At 39.5% G+C, this 17,444-nt stretch overlaps 1 protein-coding gene across 3 annotated transcripts in view; it reads left to right on the plus strand.

The window, feature by feature from the left end:
* The first annotated feature begins 217 nt into the window (after positions 1–217).
* LOC124788325 (protein-lysine N-methyltransferase EEF2KMT) overlaps positions 218–17,444 on the plus strand; it is a 36,093-nt gene continuing 18,866 nt past the window's right edge. The window contains exons 1-2 of one of the 3 annotated variants that reach the window (XM_047255576.1): positions 218–432; positions 706–849. In XM_047255576.1, coding sequence (XP_047111532.1) covers positions 358–432; positions 706–849 — 219 coding nt within the window. In that variant the 5' untranslated portion in view covers positions 218–357. The remainder of the gene's footprint in view (positions 433–705; positions 850–17,444) is intronic. The other 2 variants (XM_047255567.1, XM_047255585.1) reach the window with 2 other exon arrangements.

Consider the following 17,444-nt stretch of genomic DNA (forward strand, 5'->3'; position numbering starts at 1 on the left):
TTTACATCTGATATAATGGGGCATACTCTCCACCATGAACTTCGTAGTGGTTTGCAGAATACAGTTGTAAACAACTATACCTGTACTGCATATGGCAGCAAAATGAACAACAAAAACGTATGCTATTAAGAAAAATAAATGGAAAATTGCGAATAAAGAAGCAAACCTGTGGTTGTCCACGGCAGAATCCTTTGACAGGGTATTTTATTTGCTCTTGATCAAAAAGCTCTTGATCGAACGACCCATGCCATGTGAGCTCATTATCGACTACACGGCACACGTTAGTGACGTCACTCAACGCACGAGGCTGGCGTTTCTCTGAATTCTGTCGGTTGCAATGTTTTTTTCAGTGAAGTTATGGACGATTGTCTGAAACGCCTTGAAAGGCGCTTCTTGAACATGTATCCACTTAAGTTACTTTCACCTGATGTTGTAAGTGTGCTGTTTGGAAATCACCTGTAAACTGTCATATTTAAAGGAATGTATCACTGATGTGTACTTTATGTTTATATATGAAAAATAAACATGTAATTATATAGTTAAACTTGTTTCTTCTTCAGCTTGTGTGAATTATTAACTTTTTGTCCGTAATATGTTTACAAAAATGTGGTCCTGAAGAAAAATATAAGCTTTTCTACAGCATGTTATTACTATATGTACATCATAATATTTGCGGAAACTGATGGACAAGGGCGTTCGTTTTAGGATGCGATCATAGAAAAAGCCAATGAGATGGGTTCTGATTGGCAGAAGGATATTATTAACAGTACGGTGAAACATCCACTTAATATGAAGCACGAGATTGACCCGAAATATGAACACGCGTTCCTCAAGCTGTTTATATCAAGGGTAAGACTTCCAACATAGACAGGTAAACAGACGTGACATGAGATCGGAGCCGTGTATTTAGAATGTGTGCAAACCTGGCACTGACTGTGCAACGAAAAGGTGAATCTGTTTATGAACCAGACCTATGTTTAAGAGTTGATAACTTTGCACCAGAGTTTATGGATTTTTGATTGAGCTAAAACGAATGATAACGAATATTGCCCTCATTGATACATTGGAGTACTATGGACATATGTAAAAGGTAGGAAATTGTCTTCTGGTGTCCACTTACTGTTATTACAAAATAAACATTTCCATATTAGGTACGTTCATGGATTTATTTGAAATGAATTTTGCACTTTTACAAATTAGTAGTTGTAGATTGATAACAGTAAACATTGTTGTATATCCCATTTTCAGGGAAGATATTAAGGACGTTGCATTAATTTAAAATATAAATTACGATGGTGATGAATCATAATGCATCTGTTAATACACTAGTAGCTATCATTAAAGGCAAATGACCGGTGTTATGCCAAAGATAATTGGGCTAAGTAATCAGCAGAAAATCCCACTGCTATCAGAAGAGCTTCTGAACAGTTTGAGAACATTGATTGATGTTTAAGAAAAAAGTTAGCCTATTATGTAGTGCACAATACTGTAGCAATCTGTTTGCAATAAAGGCTGTTTTGTCAGTACATACAAGGAATTACAAAGCACAGATCAGTATCTTCAGATAATTTGTGTACGAAGTGGCTAATCTTGAGAGAGAGAGATATTCGTAAAAGTGTTCCAGCCAACAACATGGTGCGTACAGAAACCCAAGGGAGCTTCATTGCATTCGTATGGACTGAAAATCTTTAGTGGTACTTTAACAACCTTAGCATCTAGCTTACATATCTTTGAAACTTCCTGGCAGATTAAAACTGTGTGCCCGACCAAGACTCGAACTCGGGACCTTTGCCTTTTGCGGGCAAGTGCTCTACCATCTGAGCTACCGAAGCACGACTCACGCCCGGTACTCACAGCCTTACTTCTGCCAGTACCTCGTCTCCTACCTTCCAAACTTTACAGAAGCTCTCCTGCGAACCTTGCAGAACTAGCACTCCTGAAAGAAAGGATATTGCGGAGACATGGCTTAGCCACAGCCTGGGGGATGTTTCCATGTCTTTGATTATGCTAGTATTGCAGTTCAGGATAATGTTTTATCTTGTGTGTTCTGGTTGTGTGTTTGAGGGGATCCATGATTTCTGGTGCCTAATCCTGTCACCAAATTGTTATTTGGAATGAGAAGTCAATTATTTCCCCTAAATATGTTCTTGTATAAGAGGTTAGCACTTACTTTTAATATCTATTAATTGTCTTACCTTTAGATTCTTTTACTTTATGAACATATGCTTTTGTTGAAAATATATTTCTTAGGGTGAGATTTTCTGTTTTGTACATATGAAATTTAGGTCATATGTAGAGAGAAATGTTGCAGCAACTCTAAATCAAAGGGGAATTTACATTCCACTTTGTAAAATTTTTGAGATTATGGGTTTTGTAGTATATGTCTACCTTTTATTGTTCCTTTGTGCTGTTTCAAACTTAACAGTTCCATACATGACATGTATTTCTGTAGGAAAACCTACTGCTTTCTCCTCTATGGATATCACCCACATCTGACCCTGCTATCTTGACAAGCATGTGTTTCTTTGCATTGCCTGATTAATGGAGAAATACACATATTTGTAATGCTCGAAGATGCTATTTCATCTTTGTGTAAAACTGTCATCTGTAACTATCACACATTTTACTAGCTTCCAAATGGAAGTGACTGGCACAGCTTTGGCAGAGAGAAATTCAAAAACCCATCTAGGCCTATATATTGAAAAAGTTTCATGGAGAGAAAGATAGAAAGGATAAGATGCACGTGTTACCTCTCTGACTCAGCAGAAAAATGTTTCTTCAAATGAAACCCTTGGGAAAAAAAAAAAATCGTTGGCATTTTATTTGTGTGAATGTTTGCCATGGTCTACCAGTTCCTGTTTTTCACATACTAGGCATACTCCGTAAGGGGAACATAGTGACCAGCTTCCAAACAAAATTATTTTATTGTGCTTTTCAGCCTTGGGATACACAAATAGGATCATACCTGGTTTCTACTACTTGGAAAGTCAATATATGTGATTTGTGTAAAGATAGATAAAAAATAACAGACAAAAATACTAGGAAACTAAATCACAAAATCAAACGAGCCCCTGTACACAATTGCATGCACTTGGATATTTGCCGTAACACAGTAACTCAACCTATTGAGACGAAATAGTGTTTGCACCTTGTATAATACTCTTTACGTAATGTTTTGACTTCATTTCTTTTCATGAGCAGCAATGTGTCAGACATTTGCAGCACAAATTGTTGCCATTACTCAGTCCTGAAACCACCACATTATAGTGCTTTAATTCAGGATCTCAAAAAGGAGTAGTTCTTCCTGCGTTCTTGATGTTTGAGTTTTTTTTAAGCTGGTATGTAGGTTCATAAAAAAATGCTCTATCTACACCCCATGAATTGCTAAATGCACAAACTGTGAATGAATTGGTTCCCTGCACGTCCTAGACCACTTTAGCAGGTAGAGTAATGCTTCCTGCATCTGTAGTATTTGATATGCTACATTTCTCTAGGGGTCATAACAACCAGTTAGCAGTTCAGAGAGAGCAGTTTCCAGTATTTTATAATATTTTAACTGAGCACCAGAACTATATTGTGTATACAAGGTGTACATTTTAACTGAAGACTGAAATGTCACAAAAACTACACATCGCATCAAAAAAGTTAAGATTCCTATTTGTTTGTCTCGGGGGGGGGGGGGGGGGGGGGACACATCCAGTGACAGCATAATCAACCAACCACCCCATCCCGTGCGAGGGTGGTGATGACCAACTTTGAAATCTTCAATGGGAACCCTTAATTTTTATTGCAGATTACGATTCTATGGCAAAATCTACATACATTTTGTCTGAAGCATTTTCCTAGTTTCACCACAGAAGGCGCCGTTATCGGCGGAATAGAAATAGGACATACTTGTAATTTATGACATGTTACTCAATGGCTCTTGAATATCCAATGGCTTATGGGATGCCACCTCCATGCTGTGATGGTAGGACAGAACACTATTTCATAACTTCTAATTGGAAACACCATTCGCAGCATTGTAATCCTCTGACATCGAACAGGGGACTACCCGACTTGCCACTATGGCCGTGTAGCGAACTATGACATACACTGTGGCTGGAGCTCACGTATCGTGCAGACATAGAATGGATAGCAGTTCTGAACAGTACAACACTTGTGCAGTGTTTGCGCACCTACCTATCATTTTGGAAAACAGACGTGCAAGTGGATGATGAATGTGGCAACCACAGAAGAAAAAATTGAAATGATCCTGCTTTGCATAGACTTTAGGAGAAATGCCGAAGCTGCAAACCATGGATAAGTGCCTGGCCATTATGCCATGTGGCTGGTATGTCCATAGGTAGTACTGTAACAATACTGCATTGTCATAAGTATTATCCATATACTGTGTGTCCCTGGATCAAAAATTTCATTATGCTGACTTCCATAACCTGGTAGTGTTTTGTGAATATGCACATCAACATATGCAAACGACCTCCACATTCTTTACTGAGCTACGATTCACCGATGAATGTACATTCACAAACCATAGTAGCGTTAACCGGCATAACTTAAATTACTGGATGGTAGACAATCCCCACTGGTTATGGCAAGTTGATCATCAATGTCCTTGATTGGTTAGCGTATGGTGTGACATCATGGGGAACAAACTTATCAGTCTGTATTTTATCAGTGGCACAGTGAATGGATGCAAATAACAGATGTTTTTGGAACAATAATTGCTGGTACTATTGCAGGATGTTGTCGTGGACATTCGACAATTTACGTGGTTTCAGAATGACGGTTGCCCACCTCATTACACAATTTAAGCACGGAAGTATTAGACCATGTTCACACTGGTTGGTGGATCGGCAGAGGGTCCCAATTAATTGGCCCACTAGGTCATTGTCTTGGGACACACAGCTTCTTTGTTAGACAAGTGGACTAACCACTATACGGTGCTTGCAATGCTTGCTGCTCTGTACAATATGTTTGTTGCCAAGAGGGCAAAAGTAGTTTTCAGATTGTTAGTAAGGATACTTCGTATATTCAAGGTGGTTGGGTTACCCATTTGTTTATGAAGTGCTCCATTGTCTGATCAGGCATTGAAAGCCCAACGGTACCAACCGGCCACCATGTCATCCTCAGCCCTTAGGCGTCACTAGACGCGGATTGAAGGGTCACGTGGTTGGCACACAGTGCTGCTGGCCATTGTCAGTTTTCATGACCAGTGCCACTACTTCTCAGTCAAGTAGTTCCTCACTTGGCCTCACAAGGGTTGAGTGCACCCCACTTGCCAGCAGCACTCGGCAGACCTTGGTGGTGAAACATCCTGGTGCTAGTCAAGCCCGGCAGCACTTCACTTCTGTGATCTGACAGGAACCGATGTTACCACTGTGGCAAGACTGTTGGCATATTGTGTGCACAGTAGCTGAAAATTTCTTTAGGAAAGCACTCTTCTCATTAATGAGGGGAAAACCATGCTATGTGGAAAGAAAAGTAGTAACAAATGGCAAGGTGTGACCACATATCTAGCTACTTTACCAATGAGCAAATCCTCCTAAATTCAGAGATGGAAGGAAGTGACTCTGACCTGATTTTGAGGCCTTTGTCCTGTGACACGCAGCTTCTTTGTTAGACAAGAGGACCAACCGTTATGCGGTGCTTGCAATACGTGCTTCTCTGTACAGTATGTTTGTTGCCAGGAGGCAACTCTCATATATTAGGTTGACATGCCATCAATTTCATCTGATGACGGAATGCAAAGATTGTGTTGGACAGGCAGCCTTCCTGAATAATTAGCAGAAAATTTTGACTTAATAGTCCTAAAAATATTAAATTCCTAAAATTGTAGTGTGGGTGCAAACGAACTTTGCAGTATTCTGCATAAAAAAAAAAAAAAATTATTCACCACCAAATTTTGATGGTATAATTAACCGAAATAATCATAGGGTGGTATTATTATTATTATTATTATTATTATTATTATTATTATTATTATTATTGCTTCCCAATGCATTAAAAAGAAGCTGGAACAGTCTTTCTATTTTAAAAAGTGTGAATGAAATTATGCAACATATTCTCATTTGTCAGATGCATGCTGGATTCAGACTTACTATTTGACCATGGAAGTAAACACTGGCTGTAAAATCTTGCGGTGTATGAAAAGTTTTACTTCCCTGTCAACATAGTGACAAACCTGTATGATCAAAATGTTATGAGCTTAGATTACTAAGTAGCTGATCAAAAATAATGGTTGCTCGGGCTCTCTAAGAATAAGTATATAAAGATGCCTCTAATTTGCAGCTTATTAATCTCCCATTTCCTGCAGTCATTGTCAACGGTGACCTGGAGTTGCTTAAGACTGGTTTTTGAAACATTTAAAGCTAAACAGTTTGGCATGACCAATTTTGTACTTGTTTTCTAATTGGTTTGGTTATACCTAGAATTGTAACGGGTTGGTATGGTATATACAAAACTATTACAGAGTGTCTCAGAGAAAATAAATGGGAAATATTGGAAGAAAGTCAAAAAAGACTGTGGAAGAGTTATACAGTCTCCTTCACGTATTTTGTCTAGCGATCTTGAGAATAGATTAAGAGAAATTAGGATGCAGAGAGGGGCAGACCTGCACTCATTTTTCCCTTACTGCAGGTGGCATCATTGTATTTAACCATGAACGGCACCTGTGCAAGTATCAGCCATAGTCAGATCAGTGTTCTGTGTATTTGTGGGTGCAGTATGTTGGAGCTAAGTGAATTCAAAAGTGAGCAAATTGTTGGTGGTTGTATGGTGGGTGCTTCTGTAACAAAGATAGCCAAAGTGTTTGGTGCTTCAAGAAGCACAATAAAAAGATTTATTCTGCACACAGGGAAAGTGGGAAAACATCACCTGCTAAGTTACAACATGGACAAAACTGTGTGTTCAGTGATTGTGAGAGACAGTCATTGAAAAGAGGCTGACAGCTGCAAAAGTCACTGCAGACCTGATAGTAGCACTTGCAAATCATGTCAGCACCAAAAACAACATGGATTGCCATCAGCACAGAATTGCAGGGCAAGCTCGAATTCCAAAACCACTCATTAGTGATGCAAGTGCCCTTAACAGGAAGTTGTCATGTAGAAATTATTTTAATTTGTTTGCTTATTTGCCAGCACGTTTAATTCACAAAGGAAATGGTCAAATGTTTTTTAAAATTTTTTTATGGCCGGATACTTCTTTCTGTGCAAGAGTAATGTTAAGTTGTAGGTAATTGAGGCTATTTTTGTTCCTAGTGTTATACTTGTGAATGCTGCTGCTATTTTCAAATAGTATCTGGGTCTTCACAACAAATGTTACAAGAAATTAAGTGCATTGTGAAAGCTTTGTTAAAATGCCTATTTTTTTAAACAATTGCCTGTGTGAAGTTTGTGGTTGAATGCCAGATTATTATTCTTGTAGTGCATCTCTGTACAATGTGTGGAATTGCCCCATGAAATTATTCCATATGGCATCAGTGGATAGAAATGTGGAAAGTAAGCTAATTCTCCAATGCTTTAGTTCTGCAAGGTTCGCAGGAGAACTTCTGTAAAGTTTGGAAGGTAGGAGACGAGATACTGGCGGAAGTAAAGCTGTGAGGACGGGGCGTGAGTCGTGCTTGGGTAGATCAGTTGGTAGAGCACTTGCCCACAAAAGGCAAAGGTCCTGAGTTCGAGTCTCGGTCCGGCACACAGTTTTAATCTGCCAGGAAGTTTCATATCAGTGCACACTCCACTGTAGAGTGAAAATCTCATTCTGGAAACAAAACTAACACTTACACATAGAGCAAATGTTACTCAGCTCTGAGCATTTCAGAACATCTGTAATATATGATTTTCAGTTCAAATTCTGATCAACATGCACATTCAGGAATTTTGAGCAATAAGTTTGAGATATTGCCTTTCTCCATGCTGTATTATTATTGATGATGATGATGAATCTTGCCTAGTGCAGATTGAATGAACTGTGTTGTCTACATTACATGATACTTCTGTTGTTGCATCTTTGTTGGGTTTGATTATGGCTGCTTCACCAGTAAAGATCACTATTTGTGCTTTATCGGTGTATAATGGAAGGTCATTTATATGCAGCAAGAATAGTAGTGGTCCCTGAATTAAGGTCTGTGGAATGAGTAGTAAAGGGGACTCACTCAGAAGATTCATCACGAGAATTGTGTGAGCTACATAATGTGATCCCTTGGTTTTTTATCAGTTAAATATGAAGTGAACCACTTACTCATTGTACCTTGGAAGCATAAATTAAGTTTCTCTAAAATAAAGTTGCCATTTACAGAGTCAAAGGCTAGCGTATGAATCCAAAGATCTGGAGTTCAAACTCCTGTCAGTTGTAAGATTTTTGTCTATTGCTCATCACTTTGTACGTCTTTGGCAGTGTTTATTAATGTGAAAAATGCAGAGATGCACCATGTTTCACTGTCAACAGCTCTTTTATGGTTAGAAAGCCTTAGATAGAACTTCACTTGTAGATTTTAGTTGAAAATATCATAGTCATGGTGTAAGTCATCTCCACTTTATCCATCAAATTTTTATTTATTTTCTTTCAGTGTTTTGGTATTCACTTGTTTCACATTGATATTGTACTTCAACATCCCATCCCATGGCTCATTTTTTCCCCTTGATCTCATGCCCTGAGAGAGAGATTTTTATTGTAACTCTGCAAGCTTTCTGTTTCTACTTTGTTTTCTATAGGTTCAAAAGAGGGAATCCTTATCCTGTAAGCTTGATTTTCATGTCAACAGCGGATTAAAACTGTGCTGCATTATGTTTAATTATGTAATAAGTTTCTCAGCAAAAAATAACACGCATTAATAACAACATTTAGTGGGAGGGTAGGTAGTTTGTTTTGCATCCACTGAAAAAAATCCAGGATCAAGAATAAATGTTTTTAGTGAACCTTAAATCTTAGGACGCTCAGTTGTCCAGCCATGTCACGTCATAAGTTCTCCGCAATATTTTGGCAAATAGACTTGCTACTATCCTTAGCTGGTTCTTGATGAAAATGTGCTAGAAAAATACCAGATGTAAAATGACTGAGGAGCAGAAAATTCAACAAAGAGCTAGTGTCATTAATATCAGGTATGTAGTTCCATGCACCATGTCTAAGGAACAATGAAATGATGTAGGTGACAGCTTATTAGACATTCCATGCTTAATTTTAGTACACTTGATTTACAATGGTGTCCAAAATTAAAGCAACAAACTGCTATTTCCCTGTCCTGTGTCTAATTCCTGCTATAACTATACAAACTGTCAACCAGATGTATGTAAGTATGTGTTCTCTACGGAAGATGGCATTCTGGTCAGAGGACACAATTCCAACGATGACGTCAGGGAACCTACAAAACAAGTACTGTTTACCGGGTAGCCCCACAACCATAATTGCTTTGTATGCAGTTAGACAGTGCATTATGGCACAGAGAAGGTGCCTACCAGACTCTTTGTAGTGGAGGGCCATAGAAATAAAGGAAGCAGGACAGTCGCAAACTGATTTGGCCTGATGGCTTAATGTGAACTGTTCTGTTGTTTCTTGGATGTGGCAACAGTTTAGAGAGACCAAAACTGTTTCCTGAAGACCAGGGCAGGGCCAACCATGTGTGACTTCAGAAGAGAGGACCATAATTTGGCATGACATTACCGTCTTCTTGCTGCACAACAACTGGCATGTGAGCTCACAGCATCCACTGGATTTGTTGTAACAAGGCAAGTGGTGTGCAGAAGGCTACGGCAGAGTGGCCGTTTATGTCGGAGACACGCTGTATGTCTACCTCTGACATGTCTTCACAGAAGGGAGCATCTAGAGTGGAGTCATCAACATGCCACCTGGACAGTCGAACAGTGGGCAAATGTTGTTTTTATAGATGTGTTTCGATTTAGTCTGGAGGGTGATTCTCAATGGATTTGAATCTGGACAGAATGTGGAACATGATTTCGGAACCCATGTATTGTGGAAAGTGTGGGCAGGGATTGTGTTTACAACTCAAACCCTTCTTCATGAAATTGTGTGGGTGAATCAGCAACACGTAACTGCTGTCAGGTTTCATGATGAGATCTTGGGATTTCATTTGTGGTTGTTGCAAGGTGATGTGGGCCCAGACGTCATATTGATGGATGATAATGCTCAATCTAACTTAAGCTGGCTTAGCAGTCCCTGTTAAGATATTCATCTATAGAGTCAAAGGAGGTGCCCATCAGAAAATCTTTCAAACCCTGTTTGAACCATGTGTTATCCGAAACCAAGTTTTTAATGGATGCTGGCAATTTATTGAAAATGTGTGTTCCTGAATATTGGACCCCTTTTTGGACCAAGGTAAGTGATTTTAGGTCTTTATGTAGATTGTTCTTATTCCTAGTATTGACTATGTATTGAGCTATTGGTTGGAAATAAAGATATATTACTTGCAACAAATGTCAATAAGGAATAAATATACTGAGATGCAGTGGTTAGAATACCAAGTTCCTTGAACAGGTTTCTACAAGATGTTCTTGAGTTTACATGACAAATGATTCTTATCACGCCCCTTTTTGTGCCCTAAAAACTTTTGCTTGTTTTGATGAGTTACTCCAGAATATGATCCCGTACGACATAATAGAATATTTATATCTCCTACGTCTGACATCTTTCTCACTTTAAATACAGACTTGTTTATGCACTTAAGCAATTCTGTGGTATGCCCTTACCAACTGAATTTATTATCAAGTTGTAATCCCAGAAATTTAACACTGTCAGCGTCTTTCATCTGCATGTTTTCATTTTATACACATGCTGGAAGGAAATCTCTAACAGGTTCTGAACTGCATATAATGAGTCTTCTCAAAGTTCAATGACTGTGAATTAGCTTTAAACCATTTATTAATGTCAGTGAAAATTTGATTAGTAGCTATTTCTTAAGTCTGTACTTGACTTGCTACTTATTGCAATATTTGTATCATCTGCAAACAGAGCAACTTAGCATCTGGAAATATAACAGATGAGAGGTCATTAATCTGCACAAGAAAAAGCGGTGGACTCAAAATGGAACCTTCAGGAATACTGCATGTAATTAATTCCCAATCAGATGAAGACTGACTGCTTACTGCACAGGTATTTTGCAATAACACTCTTTGCTTCCTGTTCGATAAGACTCAAACCATGTTGCAGTATTGCTGGTGACACCATAATATTCTTATTTACGTAAGAGAATGCTGTGGTTCACTCAGTCAAAGGCTTTAACAGGTCACAGAAAATGTCATTAGCCTTTAATTTATTATTTAATGAATTAAGTACATTCTCACTGTAAGTGTAAATAGCTTTCTCTATATCAGAATCCTTAAGAAATCCAAACTGCGACTTGGACAATATATTACATGCAGAGTCAGATGCTTAAGGAGACGCTTGAACATAACCTTTTCAAATATTTTTGAGAAAGCCAGCAAAAATGAAATTTGGAAATTGGTTGATAGTTGGATGGTATCTCTTTATCCCGCTTCTTGTAGAGAGGCTTAACTTAACATATTTTAACCAGTCTGGAAATGTTCTGTTGATAAGAGCACTCGAATGATTAACTTCATTGATATGTTATCATACCCACTGGAATACTATATTTTTAAAGGTTTTATGATGGATGTTACTTCTGTGCAAGACATGAATGTCATTTCCATTTTACTGAAGTTATTTTTAAAGACTGGTCTCAGATACTCCTGATAACTCCAAGCTGTCAGTAACAGAAATGAAGTACCTGTTTAAGAGGTTTGCAACACTACATGCATTTGATACCAAAGTCTCATTTATTTTTACATCTACATCTACATGACTACTCTGCAATTCACATTTAAGTGCTTGGCAGAGGGTTTGTCAAACCACAATCATACTATCTCTGTACCATTCCACTCCCAAACAGCGCGCGGAAAAAATGAACACCTAAACCTTTCTGTTCGAGCTCTGATTTCTCTTATTTTATTTTGATGATCATTCCTACCTATGTAGGTTGGGCTCAACAAAATATTTTCGCATTCGGAAGAGAAAGTTGGTGACTGAAATTTCGTAAATAGATCTCGCCGTGACGAAAAACGTCTTTGCTGTAATGACTTCCATCCCAATTCGCGTATCATATCTGCCACACACTCTCCCCTACTACATGATAATACAAAACGAGCTGCCCTTTTTTGCACCCTTTCGATGTCCTCCGTCAATCCCACCTGGTACGGATCCCACACCGCGCAGCAATATTCTAACAGAGGACGAACGAGTGTAGTGTAAGCTGTCTCTTTAGTGGACTTGTTGCATCTTTTAAGTGTCGTGCCAATGAAACACAACCTTTGGCTTGCCTTCCCCACAATATTATCTATGTGGTCTTTCCAACTGAAGTTCGTAATTTTAACACCCAGGTACTTATTTGAATTGACAGCCTTGAGAATGTACTATTTATCGAGTAATCGAATTCCAACGGATTTCTTTTGGAACTCATGTGGATCACCTCACACTTTTCGTTATTTAGCGTCAGCTGCCACCTGCCACACCATACAGCAATCTTTTCTAAATCGCTTTGCAGCTGATACTGGTCTTCGGATGACCTTACTAGACGGTAAATTACAGCATCATCTGCGAACAACGTAAGAGAACTGCTCAGATTGTCACCCAGGTCATTTACATAGATCAGGAACAGCAGAGGTCCCAGGACGCTTCCCTGGGGAACACCTGATATCACTTCAATTTTACTCGATGATTTGCCGTCTATTACTACAAACTGCGACCTTCCTGACAGGAAATCACGAATCCAGTCGCACAACTGAGACGATACCCCGTAGGCCCGCAGCTTGATTAGAAGTCGCTTGTGAGGAACGGTGTCAAAAGCTTTCTGGAAATCTAGAAATACGGAATCAACTTGAGATCCCCTGTCGATAGCGGCCTCTTCCTTTTTAGCCCCATCTGTTTCTGTCTTCACTATATCCCATACAGTTTTTATTTTGTTGCCTGGTGTGATTATCTTTGTCTCAATAAACCTGCTTTGATTTCTGGATTACTTGCTTCAATACTTTGCAGTGTTCTTTGTAATGCAGTACAGTTCTGACATCTGTTGTCAGTGAAGTACAAAACTGTGGACTGAACACATGTTTATTATAATCAATGTACAGACAAAACAAAACTGCCTCCTGGGTGAAGTGTGCTGCTGTTTTTACAGACATTGAATGTTCCAGAATATGCAAACATTAGAAATTTTGAGAACCTTCTAGAAATGATAAATACTAAATAACAAATATTTGCTGGTGATCAGATTTGAACTGGAGAGCCTCAGCGTGCTAACCAGCAATGTTAACTGCTAAACAACCAATGTTAACTGCAAAACAACCAATGTTAACTGCAAAACAACCAATGTTAACTGCAAAACAACCAATGTTAACTGCTAAACAACCATGTATGCAGTGCAGGTCATGGTATTGCTCCCTCTCCTGGACAAACAGCAACATGCTATCTCAGTGGAGCTACATCATTTTAGATGTAGGTCTTGTCAGTGGTCTTCAGTATGGCAGCGGTGGAAGATCCTCACATTCAGGTAATGATGTCACATCCTGTTCACTTAGATGAGGATCAAAGGAAGCCTCTCTTGTGAAAGCTTTTCTGTCATTGATCTGGACTCCAGTTTTCTCGAATGAGAAGCTCCCACCATCGATCTGCACCTCAGGACTGCAGTAGGACTTCATATGGAAGGCATGGATGACGTCTATGTGCTTTTGTCTTCTTGACATTGGGTCCTAATCCTCAACTTCATGTATGATGTCCAACAAGCAACAAAGAGTATGAAATTCCCTAAAGTAGTGGTTAGGTAACTTTTCTGATAGTTTCATAGCTGTGTCGCACTAGACTGTGCTTGGCATTCTAGTGCTCTCAGTCCTCCTCTTGCATATACAGGAAACATGGGCAAGGCAGCTGTCTTGCTTTTTTGGTCCTGCTGATGAGGCGTTTCACTTAGTCATTCTGAACATTGTGCAACTGAAATGATAACACTGTGACCATTGTTTGTTTGTGACCATGGGGCAGAAAGAATGGTGTGAAGCCTGTAGTGCTTGCTTCACTATGCTATATGCGAATGTCGTGACAGGCATTATTGTATCCCAATCTCTCTGTCCGATATCAATTTATATTGAGAGCACATCTACCAACATCTCATTAAAGTGTTCTTTGAGGCCATTCATCTTTGGGTGCTTGGTAGTTGTCGTTCTGCGGGTGCTCTCAGAACTGAAATTACCTATATACTAGTTTCAACTGAAGACCTTTTCCTCAATCAGAGACAATCACAGAGGGTGCTCAGTCCCTCACAATGATGTTGTCTATAAGGAATTTAAATTTCCAGAGTGTTGGCAGTCAGCACAGCTTTGGTAACATCATAGGGGAGGTAGTCGGTGCAGACTATTATCCATCCATCCTGTTTGTTGACTTCTGGAACCTCCCCAATAAGTCAATTACAGTCCAATGGAATGGTGCTGCTTAGGCAAAATTGGTATCAGATGTCCTGGAGCTAATTGCAGCACATTGTTCCATTACTGGACATTCGCCCCATTAGATCATAATTCCTCTTATACAGTGTCCTGATTAATAATTGGAATTCTCCTTTGGTCAGTTCCTCCTCCTCCTCCAGTGTTTCTACAGTTTTCAGCAGTGCTGGATCTCCCAACTGTTCAGCAGCAATATTATTTAATGCAGTGATTACTAAGACTTCATCAACACTACTTGTTCCACCAAAGGATTCCTTGTGAAAGACAGTCAGCATTCTTTTGTTTGCAGTGGTTTTTGTATGACACTGTGACATCGTACTCCTGAAGCCTCAGCACCCATCTCGCCAGTTGACCCGACTGATCATTCTGGCTAGACAGCCACCATAGAGAATGGTTACCAAGCAGCTTATATGTTCTTCAAGTATCTTTTAAAAAATGAGTGTCATCCAGACAGCAAAGATATGTCATCCATTTAAGGTGTTGAAGCAGGTTGTCCATCATACACTCAGGGATGCCTGGAGTGTTACATAATCCAAACTGCATAACTTTGATCTCATAGAAACCACTATGTGTTATAAGGCTGTATTTTTCTGGTCTTTCTCTATTCGTCAGTAGACTGGCTCCACGTCCATAGTTGAGGAATGATGCTTTGCTCCACTCAAGTTATGAAGGAAGTTACCAGTGTGCAGCATTGATAGACAGATATTTTTTTTTTTTTTTTAGTAGTTGAGGCACAAATGCCATGTGCCATCCTCGTTATTCACAATGGCCACAGGAGAGTACCAAGGATACACTAAAGTTTCAGTGGTCTCATCTTGAAGCAGCAGCTTCTTCACTTCCTCCTGTACTATGTGTTGTTCAGCCAGCAACACACTATATTAGCACAGGGTAATTGGCAGATGACATTGGGTTTTACTGTGGACCTGGTCTGTCTATCTCTACCTTAAATTTTAAAGCATTCAAAAATTGGCACTGAATGGCTAACACTCACTGATGTCATTCATAGATCGTTGTCTGTAATGGTAGCAGAGCACAATTCTTTGTCCATGCACTGAGCTGCCCATCCTGGAGTGGTTCAGCTGTTCTGACACACATAAGTTTGGTGTTGATTGTGTCTGCTTGTGATAATTAGTAACCCAAAGAACTCCTTGACCATCTTTTATTTTGTGAGCTTATGTAGCTTTTTGCATTCAATGACAGCTTCACAGTTGAGCTAAGCATCTTGATTGATGACTAAATTCATCTCCTTGATGACAGTAGGATAACAATACTTCAATGGCAAACAAAGACCCAGAACAATCTTTGTTATGCGTGCTTGTTGGAATAATTTCATCAATCTGCAGCTTTGATCTTCCACAGTGTAAGACTGCTCTTCCACAGTCTGACTGCCCGTGATGCCTGCAGAAAGTCCCATCTGAGGATAACAATATGACTACATCTGTTAAAATGACAAATTTAAGTGGCTGTTGTCTGTCATTGATAGCTGTTCTTGCAGTACATGTTTCTGTCAGCTGCATGAATTTTCCATTTGCAACCTTCAGCACAATTACTTCCATATGTGGTGACGATAAGCAAAAAAGAAGCCCCTGAGATCACTAGGGGATGGACAGCTTGGCCGTCGGTGATGATGTCCATGAGATTCTCTGACTTGTAGGTAACTATCATCCATAGAAGATTTTCATTTTTGGTGGACACACCTGTGTAAATGGTCACCTCATCTAGTCTTCACTAGTTTTCCTGAATTTGACAGCTAGGGGTGAGTGGCCGGTATCTCTACACAGCGGCTGTCAATGGTTACGGCCTTTTGAGGAGTCACCTTGTCCAGGGTCCCACGTATGCAGTTGACTAGCTTGAATTGGACTGTTGTGATGGTTGAAGTCTTGTAGTGTAACAGTAGTTGAACACTCATCTTATTTCTGTGCAATAGTGTACAGTGTGTCCAGGGAAACATACCAGCATGTTGTCCTTCAGCCTCCAAATACCTGTTGTTTTGCAGAGCGCTATTCTTGACAGAGGAGTTGGTTGTACATGCGTTGGTTGGGTGCTGGGTTTTTATTTGATGGCTGCAGTATAATTCTCAATTCTGTGAGTCGATTCTTCATGGCATGCTTGACTGGTGGCATAAATTGGTGCTAAAGATTGATACTCTCCTCCTTCAACAGTTTCTGTTACTGTCTGAGATATGGGGGCAATGTTCATGGCTGCTATGTCTCCAATGTTCATGGCTGCTGTCTCTTGTGTCTGTCCCAAAATTTCTGACTGCCACAAATTGCTGTATCTCTTCTTTTACTAACAGGCATATGAGATAGGCAAGATCATAGTGGTCTCCCATAACTGCCATAGGGATCACACTCTGGAGTTGTTTATACCTCTTTCATCTAATTCCTTTTTATGTTGAATTTCCTTGATGTACTGGCACCAGCTGTTGTTGTCATACCCTTTAACAGAGAGCTTGGTATGTGTTTTCTCATGACACCTTCCATGAAATATGAAATTTGTCAGCTCTGTCACATTCAGATTTACAATGGTCCTACCAAAACATTCTGTTCATAGAATCTGTTGGGAATTTATCCCAGATGTAGACTTCTGTCTGTTGATCTTGAATAATTGCTGGGCTATGCTCACCTAGTAAAAGTACGTGTTTGCCAAACACATTTGTTGTATTTGGTGACTCAGACAAATCCTTTCAGCCATTTCACCAGGTCCTAGCCAGCATTTCCAGAAAATGCTGATGGATGCCTGAATTACTGCTGTTTTGGAATCCACTGGTCTCCTGACTATACAGACCTTGGAAATAATACACTGCTTGTATTCTGGTTCCTGTCTGTGTACCAAATGGTGTCACATTGTAACCACAATCAAGTCCAAGTCCGAAAGTGGGGTCATTAGTGAAGTACAACACTTAGCAATGAATATGGTTCATCACACTCAACAACATACAGACACATCAGA

Source organism: Schistocerca piceifrons, chromosome 1 (assembly GCF_021461385.2).
Source record: "Schistocerca piceifrons isolate TAMUIC-IGC-003096 chromosome 1, iqSchPice1.1, whole genome shotgun sequence".
Lineage (NCBI taxonomy): Eukaryota > Metazoa > Arthropoda > Insecta > Orthoptera > Acrididae > Schistocerca > Schistocerca piceifrons.